General features: G+C 41.9%; 2 protein-coding genes across 2 annotated transcripts in view; one reads left to right on the forward strand and one right to left on the reverse strand.

Moving 5' to 3' along the window:
* Window positions 1–805: 805 nt before the first annotated feature.
* Window positions 806–9,277, forward strand: LOC143297150 (uncharacterized). Its single transcript, XM_076609330.1, has 4 exons — window positions 806–1,991; window positions 3,846–4,018; window positions 5,674–5,776; window positions 7,555–9,277. The coding sequence occupies exons 1-4, from the start codon at window positions 1,326–1,328 to the stop codon at window positions 7,636–7,638; spliced, it is 1,026 nt and encodes a 341-aa protein (XP_076465445.1). The 5' UTR covers window positions 806–1,325; the 3' UTR covers window positions 7,639–9,277.
* Window positions 9,278–11,919: 2,642 nt separating this feature from the next.
* Window positions 11,920–17,421, reverse strand: part of LOC143297065 (electron transfer flavoprotein subunit alpha, mitochondrial-like) — a 26,340-nt gene continuing 20,838 nt past the window's right edge. Inside the window, exons 8-10 of the mRNA XM_076609237.1 lie at window positions 15,784–15,935; window positions 13,386–13,532; window positions 11,920–12,463 (exon numbers count right to left, since the gene is read on the reverse strand). Of these exons, the coding sequence (XP_076465352.1) occupies window positions 12,425–12,463; window positions 13,386–13,532; window positions 15,784–15,935 (338 nt within the window). The 3' untranslated portion in view covers window positions 11,920–12,424. The remainder of the gene's footprint in view (window positions 12,464–13,385; window positions 13,533–15,783; window positions 15,936–17,421) is intronic.

The raw sequence follows: 17,421 nt of genomic DNA on the forward strand, positions 1-17,421 counted from the left end.
CTGTGAGTGTGAACAGCCCACACATGTCTGAAAGCCCAATGCAGCGTCCAGCTGTGTGTAAGAACAGCAACTCTCAAGACCTTTCAGCAAATGCTCCACGAGCAGCGAAGACCAGAAAAAGAAAATCTCAGGTCCTGGTTGTCAAATTTCCTCAGCTATCTAAGCGTGGAAAATCAGAGTGTGTTGACAAGGGAAGTTCATCTGAGTCGAGAACTAAGAAAATTTGCATCCATAGAAAGGGAAGCTCAAACTCTAAAAAGACACACACACAGTATTCTGATGCATTAGTGGCATCACCCAGAGATGAACAACATCCACAATGTTCTGATGCAGTTGTGACATCACACAGAGATGAACATCCACAATGTTCTGATGCATCAGTGACATCACCTAGAGATGAACAACATCCACAATGTTCTGATGCAGTTGTGACATCACCCAGAGATGAACATTCACAAAGTTCTGATGCAGTATTGACATTATTCAGAGATGAACATCAACAATGTTCTGATGCAGTAGCGACATCATACAGAGATGAACATCAACAATGTTCTGATGCATCAGTGACATCATCCAGAGATGAACATCCACAATGTTCTGATGCAGTAGAGATATCACTCAGAGATGAACATCCACAATGTTCTGATGCATCAGTGACATCACCCACAGATGAACAACATCCACAATGTTCTGATGCAGTAGTGACATCACCCAGAGATGAACATCAACAATGTTCTGATGCATCAGTGACATCACTCAGAGACGAACAACATCCACAATGTTCTGATGCAGTAGTGACATCACACAGAGATGAACAACATCCACAATGTTCTGATGGAGTGGTGACATCACACAGAGATGAACAACATCCACAATGTTCTGATGGAGTGGTGACATCACCCACAGATGAACAACATCCACAATGTTCTGATGCATCAGTGACATCACCCAGAGATGAACGTCCAGAATGTTCCTCTGTGTACACAGATTCTACAGATAACCACCTTATAACTGATGCAAACCACTCACCTTTAAGAACCTGCAGTGAGGTATCAGCTGGAAATGTGAATGACGTTACATCTACTTTTCCACATGTCCGTGCGGCACTGAGAGCAAGTCGTTACCGTCACCAGTCATGGACAGGTCTGTCCTCTGTGTGTGACTCGGACTGTGTCATCCTGTCTGTCACAACACCTGAGGAATCAACAGACGCCTGCTCATTCAGTCAGAAACAAGAGTCGGGGCCCTGTTTCACACAGGAATCCCCATCCATACCAGCTCAGAGTCAGGACAGTGGTAACGTTGTGGGCCTTAGGGAGGCAAGCATGCTATTTGCCCAAGATGATGCGGTTGTTATTTCCTCCAGCCAGGATGAGGGGAAGGAGGATTCCGGCACAGAAGGTGGTGTGGTCATCGCAGGGGGAAAGTCCACAGGTGACAAACACCCCAAAGCTGTAAACATGCCATGTTCCAGTACTGAGAGCCATTCTTCTGGAAAAGGAAGGGGACTTACATGCAGCACGGACTATCCTGTTGTGGTCAGTACTGATCTGGTACTGGTTGTTCCTCCCTTAAACGTCGCGAGCCAGAACCTTTCTTCTGTTGCGGGTACAGAACACCACACCAGCGTTCAGTTCACGACAGAGCCTTCAAACAATCTGGACCTGGCAGAAGAGAACACAAACCTTCCTTGCATATCTTCCCCTACAAAAACCATCCGGCGGGGAAGTTTTGCAGGTCTGTTGCAGACATCGTCTCAGTCGTCTGGTGCCACGCGGCCTGACACCATGACGTTTTCATCGCCGTCGTCTTCTCTAATGCTGTCACCAAGCGGCCCTGGAAAGGCGAGGACAGCTGTACCCATGCCTTTGATGTCGGACGACACAATGAACGACTTGTTTGACCAGATGAGGGAGAGGGGGACACAGGGCTGTGCCTCTATCTCCATGGGCTTCTTGGGGGTCTGCAACACGTCCCAGGACCTGTCTGAGGTAGGGCTACAGTCACTGTGTGAGTGTGTGTCAGTGTGTATGTGTGTGCCTGACTGAAACCTGATTGAATGACACACAGGAAACGAATGATGAGCGCCCAGTGGTAGCTGTCAGTCAGCTCTACCCAGATAGACAGGCATTGTGCAGAATGACTGTGTTTGTAGAACTCTTAGAGTTTGCTTTCTGATCAAAGATGAGCGCTTTATAAAAATCCATATCATCGTCATCATTGCCAGGGCTTGGTTGCATGAGCAATCTTAGCAACATTAAGTTTTCTTAGCGTTAGGAATGTTCCTAAGTCTAAAAGCATTAAGAATGTTTCAAAGTCTAAGAGGAGGTGTGTGTTGTGTGAATGAATCTATAGTGATGTCTTTCACTTTCAGTGCAGCTTAGATGGTTGAAAATGTGAATTTTGGAAAATCTGTTAAAAATCATCCATCATTTTATCAAATCAAATTAAGCCTTATCTTTGGTACAGGTGAATAAAACTGTTAAACCATCTGTGCTAACTTCTTTAAAAAATATATATCATATGTATATAATTATAAAACACTAAACAGAACTAAACTTAATGAGTTTCTCAAGGGTGACTGATGTTTTCATTTATCTGTTTTTAGTGACCTTCACTAGTGGTACTAATAACATAGGCTGCATTCGCTGCTGTTTGCCAGAAATTCACCATCATTTCACTGTACACCCAAGAAGAAACTGTTCAGGTTCCCAGGTGGTCCCTATATGAACCCTGTGGACATGTCTTCCCACAACTGGTTTTGTAATTTTTTTAATTTTTAATTTAATTTATGTGGCTTGCATCGGATGGTCAGATTGGAATTTCAGTCATGAATCATTTGCATTTGTTATATATATATATGTGTGTGCTATGTTTGCACTTGCAAGTTTGTGTGCAATTATGCTTTGTGTGTATGTTTATGCGTACGAGAGAGAGAAAGTAGACATTAGCTTGGATATGTGTGGGGTTGAGTCGAGTGATGTTTCACTGTTTTGAAATTAAAATAGTATTTTTAGTTCAGTTTGTATCTTAACATTTAAAAAGAATTTGATTCCTGTGGCTCATTTAAACTATCATGTATTGTTAAATGTGCTTAGAGTTGCAGGGCAAACACTGTATTTTATGTACAGTGTTAATTACTAGTTAAGACATGTGAAGTGAAATAATCAAAAGCATTGTGTGTGTTTAACACTGCAAAAGAGAAAGAAGACATTCAAAGATGTGTTGTGAATGCACAATAAAGTGAAACAATCTCTATAGTTCTGTCAAACTCCCACAAGTTGTTCAAAGATGTGTTGTGAATGAAGTGAAACAGTCTCTGTATTTCCGTCTATCTCCTTCAAGATGTTCAAAGATGTGTTGTGAATGAAGTGAAACAGTCACTGTATTTCTTTCTATCTCCTTCAAGATGTTCAAAGATGTGTTGTGAATGAAGTGAAACAGTCTCTGTATTTCCGTCTATCTCCTTCAAGATGTTCAAAGTGGTGTTGTGAATAAAGTGAGACAATCTCTATATTTCTGTCAAACTCTGACATGATGTTCAAAAACATGTTGTGAATCAGTGCACTGAAAACTGTCAAACTTAAAGATGTTCAAAGATGCGAATGAAGTGAAACAGTCTCTGTATGTTTAAGAAACTCCAGCAAGATGTTCAAAGATGTGTTGTGAAGGAAGTGAAAACTGACCCTATGGATAGTTCTTTCTTCTTCATCGTTTGTGGGCTGCTACTCCCACATTCATTCGTATGTACACAAGTGGGTTTTTATGTGTATGACTGTTTTTACCCCGCCATGTAGGCAGCCATACTCCGTTTTCGGGGGTTATAGTTCTTTCAATCTCCACAGGCTGTGCAGAGTACAGACACAGGGTTCAGGGACTCAAACCCAGCAGACGGTGTCCTTCAGGATGAGCGGTCCAGCAGAGAACGAGGAGAGGCGCCAAGCTGCCCAGCCAGTACTACACCTTCCAGAAGTGCCGGTGGTAGCAGAGACAATAACCACATCCATAAGTGGACAAAGTAATGTTTCTTTGTGTGCTCTGTGTGCATTTGTGTGTGTGTGTGTATGTGCATGTGTGAGTTAGCGTGTACATGCACAAGTACTCATATGCATGCATTTTATCTACATGTGATGTTTGTTTATGATTTCTGATTCATGTTTGTGTTTGTACCTTTTATGTAATATCCCCCCACCCCCACCCCACACACCCCCAAATATTCTTTGTGACCCCAAAACACTTCATCCCATACCAAGAGTTTCTTCATGATGTCAGTTTAAGTTTCATTTTCAAGGAGAAGTCAAAGTAATGCGAACTGATCCATGTTATATTCTACACCGTGTCTGCTTTGAAAAGAAGAAAAGGGGGAGGATGTTATGTCATTGTGTTTTCACAAAGGCTGGGGAAGGAAGAGCTGAAACCACCAAGTCAAACCTTGCTTTTAAGTTCTAGTGCACCCATACATATTATTGTACTTAGGTGTAGAGCTTGTGGAGAGGGAGGGGATTGAGTGAGTAAAGGAGAGAGAGAGAGAGGGTGTGTGTGTATGTATACCATGCTTCTCTTTCAGGGAATATGATATTGTGTGAAGCCATCATGTGTGTGTAATATATGTTGCATGGTCTTGTAGGTGTTTGAACATGCCATTGGGAAGAAGACAGATTAAAAACATGAGGAAAGAAAAAAAGAAAAGACAAACAGAAAGGAGAAAAAAAAAAGATTAAAAAAAAAAAAAAAAAAAGACAAAAGACAAAAAAAAAAAAAAAAAAAAGAAGAAAAAAAAAAAGAATATTCCACATTCAAAATAAAATGATAACTTTCAATGAAATTGACCAAGAAAAGGTTAAAAAAAAAAAAAAAAAAAAAAAATTTTTAAATCTACATAGATGGCAGATGATTGAAATAGACAAAAATAAAACTGGGCTATGTTCAGCGAACTTGTGCACACTCACACATGCGTGCATAATCACATCAGCAAGAACACACACACACACACACACACACACACACACACACACACATATGTAAATATAAAAACAAAGCAGTTACCAATTCAGTGTCACAGGACCATCCTTCAAGAAGAAGAAAAAAAAAAAAAGAACCAAACCCCAGATTTTTAAAGTGTAATGTGTGTGTGATGTGGGTGTGTGTATCTATGTGTGTGTGATGTGGGTGTGTGTATCTATGTGTGTGTGATGTGGGTATGTGTATCTATGTGTGTGTATGATATGTGTATGTAATGTGGGTGGGTGTATCTATATGTGTGTGATGTGGATGTGTGTATCTATGTGTATGTGTGATGTGGGTGTGTGTATCTATGTGTGTGTGATGTGGGTGTGTGTATCTATGTGTGTGTGATATGTGTATGTGATGTGGGTGTGTGTACCTATGCGTATGTGATGTGTGTGTACCTATGTGTGTGTGTGATGTGGTTGTGTGCATCTATGTGGGTGTGTGTATGTGTATCTATGTGTATGTGTGATGTGGGTGTGTGTATGTGTGATGTATGTGATGTGTGATGTGTGTGTGTATATATGTGTGTGTGTGTATGTGATGTGTTTGTGTATATGTATATATGTGTGTGTATGTGATGTGTGTATTATTTATATGTGTGTGTGTGTGTATGTATGTGATGTGTGTGTGTGTGTATATGTATATGTGTGTGTGTGTGTGCAGGGAGCAGGACCGGGTGATCCTGGAAATGGTGAGAGATAAGGGAGACAACTCAGACACCTACAGTGAGATTGCCACCATCCTGCAGTGTGTCACCTCTCAGCAGGTCAGTGGCAGCAGATCACACAGAGCATCTGTAATGCGTTGTCATCTTCTGCATTCCTTTGGTTTGCAGCTATTGAGTTTGACGACCGATTGTATTCTATCATTTTTCTTGTCACTACTGTAGAGTTGAACGACCGATTGTATTTTATTATTTCTCTTGTCACTGTTGTAGAGTTTAATGACCGATTGTATTTTATTATTTCTCTTCTCACAACAGGTTTCTCTGTTTAAAACTCAGGCTGATCTTCCCTGGAAGAGTGTGTTGCTACAGTGAGAGTGCCAGCCATTTTCTTCTTCTTTTTTTTTCTCTCTCTCTGTCTGTGCAAGTGTTTTGGGTTTTTTTGTGAAATACAGGCTGCACTCACCAGGGAGAGCACGTCGATAGAGTCAGAGCACCACTCTTTTTTTTTTTTTTCTTTCTTTTTTTGTTCTGCCTGTGTTTTTTCTTTCAAAGTGGATTTTTCTACAGAATTTTGCCAGGGACAACCATTTTGTTCCCATGCTTTTTTTATGTGTATTTTTGTGTGTGCTAAGTGCATGTTGCTCTTGGGACCTCAGTTTATTGTGTGTGCTAAGTGCATGTTGCTCTTGGGACCTCAGTTTAATAGTCTCATCCAACTGATTAGCATACAGAACACCACTCAAAAGTAGAGGTGGAGAAAAAACTAGCAAGTGTTGGATATGAACCTGAGTGCTCAGATTCCCTCTTTTCCCAGGCGTACAGTACACGCTACCACTAAGCCACCACCGCTGGTTGCTGTTAAGGGCTTTGGTCTTGGTTTGGTAAAAGTTTCGTTGGATGATGGATATGAGCATGTTAAACAAAAAATAGGGAGGGTTTGCAGGTCCGCTTTTGTGGTGGACTTTTCGTCTCTTGCAGAGCAAGAAGTAGGTCATATGACATCATGGGCAGCCCACCACCGTAACTAGCTTTTCGGAGTTTGCACTGCCTCTGTTCAGACAACTTTTCAGTAGAACTTATAAATGGATAAGTTCGAATTCATAACGGCAGAGATGTGACAAGAAATACACTCAAGTAAAAATTGAAGACCAAAGCAAATAATGGGTGTAATTATGAAACCACTTATATCTTGTAAACTTGCAAAAATAGTCACGGAAAACGTTCACATTTTTTTCGTCGGAACAGCGATTTCCATGATAAAATTCTATCCTTTTGGTGACGTGGAAAAAACAGGAAATGGAGACACGCATGTGCACGCGGTTCTCACTAAAAAAAAATAACCGGGGAACCTCCACAAAAATCAGATGAAAGTGTGTCTGCAAAACCTCCATAATGTTCAGGACATACAAACAGGTAGGGACGCAGTTTGTGCTGCAAGCATGTGGGCCTGGAAGTCAGTTCCTGTACATACACATTCTTAACTTCCAAACCATAGAATGAATAAGGCATTTGGGGAACACTGACAGTTTGTTGCACTGCCTGAAAACTTTGGAACTCAGTGCCATTCAGTCTGGGTAACTCTCCAAGACTGAGTGAACTTAGAATCAATCTCAAGAGATATTTATTTTACCAAGCATTCCCTTTGCTACATTACAGGGTGTGTAAGTGTCTGTATGGATGGCTGTTTGTGAACGGGTGTGGTGTTAGGGTATGAACTGAGGGGAGTGTCAAGCGCATTGAGTTCCATGACGCAAGATTATGCGCTGTTTAAACTGTATTCATTATCATATTTTTCACTCCCTGTTGGGCTGATCATATTTAGCAGTGAGTTCCTTTGGTTGTTGTTTTTCATGTCTTTTTGTTGTCTTCTGTTTTAGGTGGCTGAGAGAGTGTCAACACTGCTTGAGCTCCTCAAATCTTACTCTGAAGAGACGACAGAGAGTACAGACGAAGATCTGTAATCCCTGAATGGCGGGTGACAGGTGTCACAGAGTTACCTGCCCAGAGCTCCTCCCTTCTCCCTGTGCTTTGGACGTCTACCTTGTCTTTCATGACATTTGCAGTGTATTTTAGTACTTGTATTGATTTGATACTCAGGGACAAGAGTGTGTGTGACTAGTGTGCATAGGTATAATGTACCGGTGATATTTGTTTTTCTTCTTTTTTTTTTCTTGAAATCACTTTTGATTGCATGGGTATGTGTTCTTGTAAAGTTCCATTTTATTTAAGTTGTCTTTTAGGTCCCTTGGAAAGAATAATGTGAAAGAGTTTCATTGTGGAAGTGCCAGGTTTATGCCAAAGAAAGTTTTAAAAGGAAATGCTCAGTTATCAGTGCAATTATTCATGATGTGGGAGGTAGGGGGGGGGGGGGGGGTTAAAAAATAAATAAATAAAAAAGAAGAGCTGAACATTTCTGGTTGGGATGGTAATGTACTCTTTACAGTAGATGTTTGATTTGTTGGGCTACCTTCATTACATAATCAGTATCATACCCAATCATTTTAAACTCCTTAAGAGTGACCATATTCGGCTTCTTCAGAAACAACTCCACTGGTTGCCAATACAGTCCAGGACTGAATATAAACTCTCCACACATTGCTTTCACGCTTTTTCTGGTTCTTCACCAAACTGTCTTCCAGATCTCCTCACTGTTTACATTCCAACAAGACAACTACGTTCATCATCAGACAGTCACATTCTCCAAAATTCCCTCTGTCATGACTAAGCCCTTCAGTTAAAGATCCTTTATATTCACCACCCCGGTCCTGTGGAATTCCTTGCCATATGAATAAAGACACTCATAGGCCAGGTCCAGTCGAAATCCTTGCCATATGAATCAAGACACTCCTGGTCCATTTCCACCTTCAAAACCATCCTCAAGACCCATTTGTTTAAAACTGCCTTTAACTGATCTATTGATCTCCTGATGCCTGCAATAGTGTGGATGTGTGCTTGTTTTTGTTTTCATTGTGGTGTTGATGTGTTGTGTGGAGGGAAGGGAGGAAGAATGAGACTGATTTGGGGGGTGTTGTAGTTGGGTTTTGGCTTTGTTTGGGCGTTATGATGTACATAATTGGTTTTGGATGGTTGAGTTGGTTTGGGGGTATTTATTATGGACATTGAGTTTAGTATGCATTTTGGATGCAATGTCTTGTCACAATTCATCAAGTTTGTTTATCTGTGTGTGTGTGTGTGTTTGTGATTTAGACTGGAACTATTGTAAAATTTTGTATAACACTCTGAGCAAAATCTTTTGATTAGGTGCTGTATGAATAAATTTATTATTATAATTATCTGTGTATTCCCCCACCCCTCCCAAATTGTGTTCATTCATGATTATGTTATTGACCAGTTTTTGTTCCAAGTACTTCATGTGTGTGTGTCCGGGGAGTATTGTTTTTTTGTTTTTTTTTATTCTTTTGTTTTCTTTTTTTTTTGTATTAAATTTGTTTTGTGATACATTGCACATAACAATACGGTTCCAGGGATACTCTTGGATATTCTTTAGTAGAACTCTGCTCTTTTTTAGGGTACATATATTTTCAAAAAATTATCTTTGAAATATATAAGAAAATTACATGTTGGTTTTTTTTGTTTGTTGTTTTTTTTTGTTTTTTGAGTGGTTTAAAATCTTTTTTCTTTTTTCTTTTTTTAATGACCCAGGTTTGTTAAAGTTTTTTTTAGATTTGGCTCTCTTGAATTAAAAAAAACAAAAAATCTAAATTGTTTAGAACTGTAAGTAATTAATAAAACAGCACAGTCAAATGTTCCACTTGATTTTTAAGGTAAAATAATACTAAAAAAAAAAAAGATTTTTTTTTTTTTTTTTTTTTTAACTCCGGAAGGATCTTTCAACTGAAATCACAGTTTTCATCATAGTAGACATATTTAAGGTCAAGGTGATTGAAATGTGCCAATGATGGCATGCATTCCTGAGAGAGAAATAAAGTGAGCAGATAATAATTTCCTCTTACATGTTTTTTGTTGTCGTCGTTTTGTTTTTTTAGAAATCACCTGGCCCAGTGAGACTGCTCTGCTGAAATGGATACTTATATAGTGCCTATCCTCAGTTGGAGACCAAGCTCTAAGCGCTTTACAAACACGGAGTCATTTACACAACAGGCTGCCTACCTGGGTAGAGCCGACTGATGGCTGCCATTGGGCGCTCATCATTGGTTTCCTGTGTCATTCAATCAGATGTCAGGCACGCACACATACACACTCAGACAAACATGTAACATTTAATGTTTTACATTTATGACCGTTTTGTTTATTTACCCCACCATGTAGGCAGCCATACTCCGTTTTCGGGGGTGTGCATGTTGGGTATATTCTTGTTTCCATAACCTACCGAATGCTGACATGGATTACAGGATCTTTAACATGCGTATTTGAGCATCTGCGTGCACATACACACGAAGGGGGTTCAGGCACTGGCAGGTCTGCACATATGTTGAACTGGGAGATTGGAAAAAGCTCCACCCTTTACCCACCAAGGCGCCACCAAGATTCGAACCCGGGACCCTCAGATTGAAAGTCCAACGCTTTAACCATTTGGCTGTTGCGCCCTCTGCTGTGGTTCAGTTCTGAGAAAACCCAGGATGGGAAGGGTGAGGGCGGAGGTGTTGCAGTGAAAAACAGGGAGGAGTGGGAAGTGCTTTAAAGATAACTGTCTGTCCTCACACTTTCTAAAAATTAGTTGCCCAAGAGACCAGTGGAGAGAGCATTTCCTCTTTGTCTACCACAACGTTGAGTTGTCCCAGACAGTTGGGTGAATTGGTATTTCAAGCCCTGAATACTTGCATGTGAAGATTGAAAGCAATGATGATAAGCAAAGAAGACAAGTTACTGAATAGAAATTTGTATATTATTAGTCTGTTTCCAGGACAAGTTTAGTTTTCGTTTCTTAGTCTCTGTGTGTGTGTGTGTGTGTGTGTGCTACTGATGGTGGATTTGTCATCGCTGATCAAATGAATCTCACAAGCTGCGACGTTTTGCTGAGTTTTGATTAATATTGTCATGTTATATGCCATCTGTCTTGCTGAATATGACATTCCAAAGTGGAGTGTGCCATGTGTGTGTGGTGGGGTGCTAGCAAGTACTTGTGCATTTGTGTGTGTGTGTGTGTGCCTGAGTGCATGTTGAAGAGATGCGTTTTCTGGAAGGCGTCATGGGTGGGTTGGTATTTTCCAATGTTCAGTTGCGTGAGTGTATTCTGGCACATTCTTCCATGTGTGTGTGTGTGGGTGGGGGGGGGTATATTGAGGGGGTAGACAAGGAGCGGGGAACGAAATGTAAAGTGTTTTGAACAGTATTTCTGGAGAAATGCGCTATATAAATGTCCACCATTACTATTGTTATGTATTGCCCCATGTATCCACAAAACTCTGTGACCAGTGGAAACGTTGAAGAAAACAAGTTGGACAAAAGTGGGTGGTGTGAGCCTCTGTCCTCCCGCAGCCCACCTTCCTCTGATGAGAGACAAGTTTAATGATCTGTCGGTGGATGCCCTTGTTAACTAGGGTGAAGTTGTTCAGGTCTTGGTGCAGTGAAGGTTGTGTTGCTCAAGATGGTGGTGGGTCCTGGGTGTCTGGCCAGGTGGGAGGTCTGTCCGGTGTTCCGAGGGGGTTTAGGAGCCCTGGCTGTCAAAATGGGAGTGGTTTCAAGGCTTAGGAGGGTGAACTCATGGATGTTCTTCTAGCCTTCCAAGGGGGAGCCCTGGGTGTCAAAAGGGAAGTCAAGTCCAGGCTGTTCTGGTATTCCAAGTGCAAGTCCTGGCTGTCAAAACGGGGGTGAAATCATGGCTGTTCTGGCGTTCCTTGGGATAGTCCTGGGTGTCAAAAGGGGAGTGAAGTCCTGGCTCTTCTGGCATTCCTTGGGAGAGTCCTGGGTGTCGAGAAAGGGAGTGAAGTCCTGGCTGTTCTTCTGGCATTCTGAGGGGGGAAGTCCTTGGTGCATTCTCTGAGTGTATCTGCCTTTTATTTTACAAGAGAAGCTGAACAGCCTGAACAGAGCAAGGCCGAAGCTCAGAACTACTTGACCTTAAGGGAGCAAGTCAGCACTACATTAAACTCTACTCAACCACACTGAAAATAATTCCATTCATTCACTGTAAACTACATTGGAAATACACCAATTGTTTGTACAACATATGCTTTGAGAAGCGAACAAGTTTATTTCCATCTGTAATCCAGTGGAGAGGGGTCCATACACATGTGGTTATAAACTCTTCCAATAAACTGTCATCACATTTAGCTCTAATCATTAATGAATAAAGCATTAAAATAGCACTGAATCTTATGCAGAGACAAATCGAAGTGCTTACACACCACTCATTCACACGAACGCACAGCTCTGATTCAGGTTACAGTATATTGAATGATACCACAAAGTAACTGGGTATGATTGCGAAACACAATGTCTCGGTGAGAGGATTTGTAGATATTGAAGTAAGAAAAAAAAATCAAAAGCAGACTGCTGTTGTATTCGATGCACTGAATATTTCTGGATACTTTTGGAAACTTTAGCTTTACAGAAATGACTACAAATTACTGCTCAGCAGGAGGAAATAAAATATGCTCAATTTGTACCTGAACTGTTATTTCAAAGGTGTCCAAGACATATTGCATGCTTCACTCAACAAACATGAAATACTTTACAAACAGAATCGTAAACTGTCATGGAGAGAACACTTAACAGAGTCGTGCCACTGGTCGTACTGTACCTTGGTACTTCTTGTCCTCTCCTCTATTTCTTCTCCACTAACTTTGTCAATTCTGGAATGATCTGGAACAAAACAAGACAGCCCAGGTAGTAAACGAAAAACATGTCAGAGACAAAAAAAAAAAAAAAAAAAAAAAGAGCACTAAACTGTATCATTTGATCAAAATTTTATTTCATTTTTTTTTTCTCTGTTGGAAAACAAATGTTCGTTGAAGCCAGAACTGTGTGCTGGAATGTGAGCATTTGCACCATAACCTGGCAGACCTGTTCATGTAGATTGGGATTTACAAGGGAGGATAACTCTAAATTTCAGTTTTAAGGATGTGTCAAAGCATACGGACTGATTGATATACAATACACCACATCTGAAATCACTATACGCACACATTATACTGACCTGGGAGATAGAAAAAATCTCCACCATAAACCCACCATGTACGCCAAATCCGAGGATACAAAAAATCTCGGGCATTAATCCAGCACTGTAACCATGAAGCCACCACACTCTTCTGTGACAAGACCAATCTGCAATAGAAATGGGATTGAACCTGGCTGAGAATCCAGCACATTAACCACTCAGCCTCTGCACCTGTCTAATCTGGGATCGAACTTGGACGGAGAATCCAGCACTCCACCAGTTAATTTTGACCACCGCATCCGTCTTTGCAGAGACACAGGGTCTGGAGGAAAACCTTGTGAACAGTTGTTCTTTGTGGCACCCGAGTGGTTCTTCACAAAGTTGAGAGAGGAAAAAGAACTCATCTGTGAGGGACTGCTGCCCCCAATCATCTGCACCGTTTCAGTGGCATTACTCCCACGCCGCTCATTCCGAGTCCCCCATACACAGCTACACCCGGCTTCGTCTGTCGCAGTGCCAGTGCCCGCAGTCCACAGGGAACCATCGATGTTAGGCCACACACCAGAGGAGACCCTGCACCACTGCTGAGTCACTTAGATGGTGTTCGGTTGTCTGTGATGGACCTACCTGGAAGAGGTCCTGCACCAGGCCGTAGTCGGCGACGTCAAAGATAGGGGCCTCAGGGTCCTTGTTGATGGCCACGATCACCTTGCTGTCCTTCATCCCAGCCAGGTGCTGGATGGCCCCCGAGATCCCCACAGCAATGTACAGGTCCTGGGGAAACACACACACCCGACAGCCAGCACTGGTGTCACAATCACTGTCATTTTACTCTCTCACACAGAGAACACACAGCTTGATTCATCACTGGTGTCGAAATCACACTAATCTTTCACATAAAGAACGCACAGCTATATTCGTTACAAGTGTCACAAACACTTCACTTTGTCACACACAGAACACACAGATTCGTCACTGTTGTCACAATCACAGTCACCTTATTCTCTCACACACAGAACACACAGCTGGATTCGTCACCGGTATCACAATCACTGCCAATTTTTTTTCTCTGACACAGAGAAGACACAACTAGATTCGTCACGAATGTCACAATCATAATCCCCTTATTCTCTCACACAGAGAACACACAGATTCATCACTGGCATCTCGATCACATTCACTTTCTTCTCTCACACAGAGAACACACAGCTACATTCATCCCTGGTGTTACAATCACAGTCAATGTATTCTCTCAGAGAGAAAAAATCCCACACAAATTAACAAAAAGAAAAAAAACGAAGAGCGGCAAAGTCTTGTGACGGGTCCGTGTAGAGCGGTGGCCTAATTGTAAAACACCAACTAGAAAGCAAGTGCCCATGGGTTCAAGTGCCATATTGTATTTTCTCTTTTTTGTCACAACAGATTTCTCTGTGTGAAATTCGGGCTGCTCTCCCCAGGGAGAGCGCGTCGCTACACTACAGCGCCACCTTTTTTTTTTTTTCTTCTTTTTTTTCCCCTGCGTGCAGTTTTATTTGTTTTTCCTATCGAAGTAGATTTTCTTACAGAATTTTGCCAAAACAACCCTTTTGTTGCCGTGGGTTCTTTTACGTGCGCTAAGTGCATGCTGCACACGGGACCGCGATTTATCGTCTCATTCGAATGACTAGCGTCCAGACCACCACTCAAGGTCTAGTGGAGGGGGAGAAAATATCGGCGGCTGAACCGTGATTCGAACCAATGCGCTCAGATTCTCTCGCTTCCTAAACGGACGCGTTACCTCTAGGCCATCACTCCACTCCATTCATATACGGACCAGGATTTACTCTCCAACCTCATCCCACCTCTATTTGACACCCAATGGTGGTCTGGGTGCTTGTCATACGTATGAGATGATAACCTGAGTTCCCGTGAACGGCGGCATACACTTAGCGCACATAAAAGATTCCATGGCAACAAAAAAAAAGGATTGCCCCTTGCAAACTTACAAAGAAATATCCTCTTTGATTGTAAAACAAACATGTTTTCAGGCAGGGAAAAGAAGAGAAAAAAAAGTGGGTGGCGCCGCACTGTGATGAAACACTCTCCACAGAGACTGCTGTCCAAAATTCACACAGAGAAATCTGTTTTGACGATGATTAGTTCTTTAACTGCCCCATCATCTGCATTGTTTCAGTAAAGTTTTACTCATCAAGCCGCTCATCCCGAGTCTGGTGCAATCCCAGAGTCGGCAGTTTACATGGAACCATCGATGTTAGAAAAAGAAAAAAAATCCAATACTTTATTCTCTCAGATAAAGTAAAGAATGTAATACATACCTATTTGTATTGTATCCGTTTTACTGCTGAACTTGATTTTTTCAAAAATGATTTTTTTTTCTATGGACAACCCTTTTGTTGTTGTTGGGTTTTTTTATGTGCCCTTTTTAAGCATTATGTTGCACACTTCACTTAAGAACTAGAAAGGACAGACACATCTCATGGGAGGCACAATTTTGTCTCCCTGCCAAGTGTATGGATTTCTTTTCCACGCAAAGACTGGAAATAACCTTATCCTCACTGAAGAGAGAATCAGAACACAATACGTTCTTACACAAGGCATGTTCTTCCAATCTCGCCTCACTCTTCTACATCCATTATAAAGAGTGCGCACATGTATGAAGAAAGAAGAAAAAAAATCTTTGTGCAGATGGACATGAGTTTCAGTTTTAAGGAGGTGTCAGATCTTGCAAAACTGATTCAGATATGCTACACCACATCTGCTGTTAAAAAAGAGGAAAAAAAAGAGGTTGATGCCTAACCGTCACATACAACCATTGCACTGATCAGGTCCAGGAATTCACACGCGAGCGCGCGCGCGCGCGCGCACACACACACACACACACACACACACACACACACACACACACACAGAAGTACAGCAGAGTCAGTGAGTCAGAGAGGAAGGTGTGGTGAGAGAGATTATCATCAAATAAGAAAGGGACAAAAAACAAAACAAACAAAAGACAACACCCAAAAAGCCATCTCACCGGCGACACAATCTTGCCAGTCTGGCCAACCTGCAGACTGTTGCACACAAACCCGGCATCCACTGCAGCTCGTGAGGCTCCCACCGCCCCGCCAAGTTTGTCCGCCAGTGTGTACAACATCTCGAAATTTTCCCCACTCTTCATTCCCCGTCCTGCGATATGGAACGGGTGATGGAAGTAAGGAAGAGAGAAGAAAGGGTTTGAAAAGATAAAGCAAAAATGATAGAAATACATATATTTAAAGCTGATATTTTCTCCCCCTCCACTAGACCTTGAGTGGTGGTCTGGACGCTAGTCATTCGGATGAGACGATAAACCGAGTCCTGTGTGCAGCATGTACTTAGCGCACGTAAAAGAACCCACGGCAACAAAAGGGTTGTTCCTGGCAAAATTCTGTAGAAAAATCCACTTCGATAGGAAAAACATATTAAAAAAACCAAACAAACTGCACGCAGGAAAAAATACCAAAAAAAGGTGGCGCTGTAGTGTAGCGACGCGCTCTCCCTGGAGAGGGCAGCCCGAATTTCACACAGAGAAATCATTTGTGATAAAAAGAAAATAAATAAATACAAACACAAATAGACTTTGACAGCCATCGAGGCACCGAATTCCAAACCACTGTGTCCAGGGCTCGGCATAAGAAGGCGAGGTCAAGTCCTCTCCTTCTGCTGTTTTTACCTTACCCAACCGAAGTAAGGTAATACCTACTCACTCACACATGGATGGCGTTCGAAAAATGCGACTCAAGTGCCGGCTTTTCCCGAGGACACATCATGCTAAACGGAACCTCGAACCCTGTTCACTGGTGAACACTGGATCACAAGTCCAGCGCCTAACCCGTTCTGTCACTGTGTGTCCTGATGCATGAATACAATTTCCGATGTCCCCCCCAACCCCCACCCCACCCCTCACCTACCCTTGGTAAATCTTTAATTATCAAGTAATCCATCAAACAATTATCTTTGTCCATCCAGTCATATAATCATCAGGTACCTTTGCCAATCTTTTATCAAGCAATCCATCAAACATAACTTCGTCCATCCAGTCATATAATCATCTGGTACCTTTGCTAATCTTTTATCAAGCAATCCATCAAACAATTATCTTCGTCCATCCAGTCACATAATCATCAGGTACCTTTGCCAATCTTTTATCAAGCAATCCATCAAACAATTATCTTCGTCCATCCAGTCATATAATCATCAGGTACGCTTGCTAATCTTTTATCAAGCAATCCATCAAACAATTATCTTCGTCCATCCAGTCACCCAGTCATCATGCATCTATGCATCCAAATGGTGCAGATAAGCGTTGGTATAAACTGATGTACTGTGGTTCGTGCAAGACAATCATATTACCAGGTATACACTGAACATATTTGTCACTATGGCTCTTTCTGGTTCTCTTAAATCCTTGACTGCTGCTGACAAGCATGCTTGTCAGTGAAGGGCTGTCACCTCACTGAGACAGGACAGAACTTACAGGTCAGGATGTCAGTGAAGGTCTGTCACCTTACTGAGACAGGACAGAACTTACAGGTCAGGATGTCAGTGAAGGGCTGTCACCTCACTGAGACAGGACAGAGCTTTCAGGTCAGGATGTCAGTGAAGGGCTGTCACCTCACTGAGACAGGACAGA

This window comes from Babylonia areolata, chromosome 22, assembly GCF_041734735.1.
Source record: "Babylonia areolata isolate BAREFJ2019XMU chromosome 22, ASM4173473v1, whole genome shotgun sequence".
In the NCBI taxonomy this organism is placed as follows: Eukaryota; Metazoa; Mollusca; class Gastropoda; order Neogastropoda; family Buccinidae; genus Babylonia; species Babylonia areolata.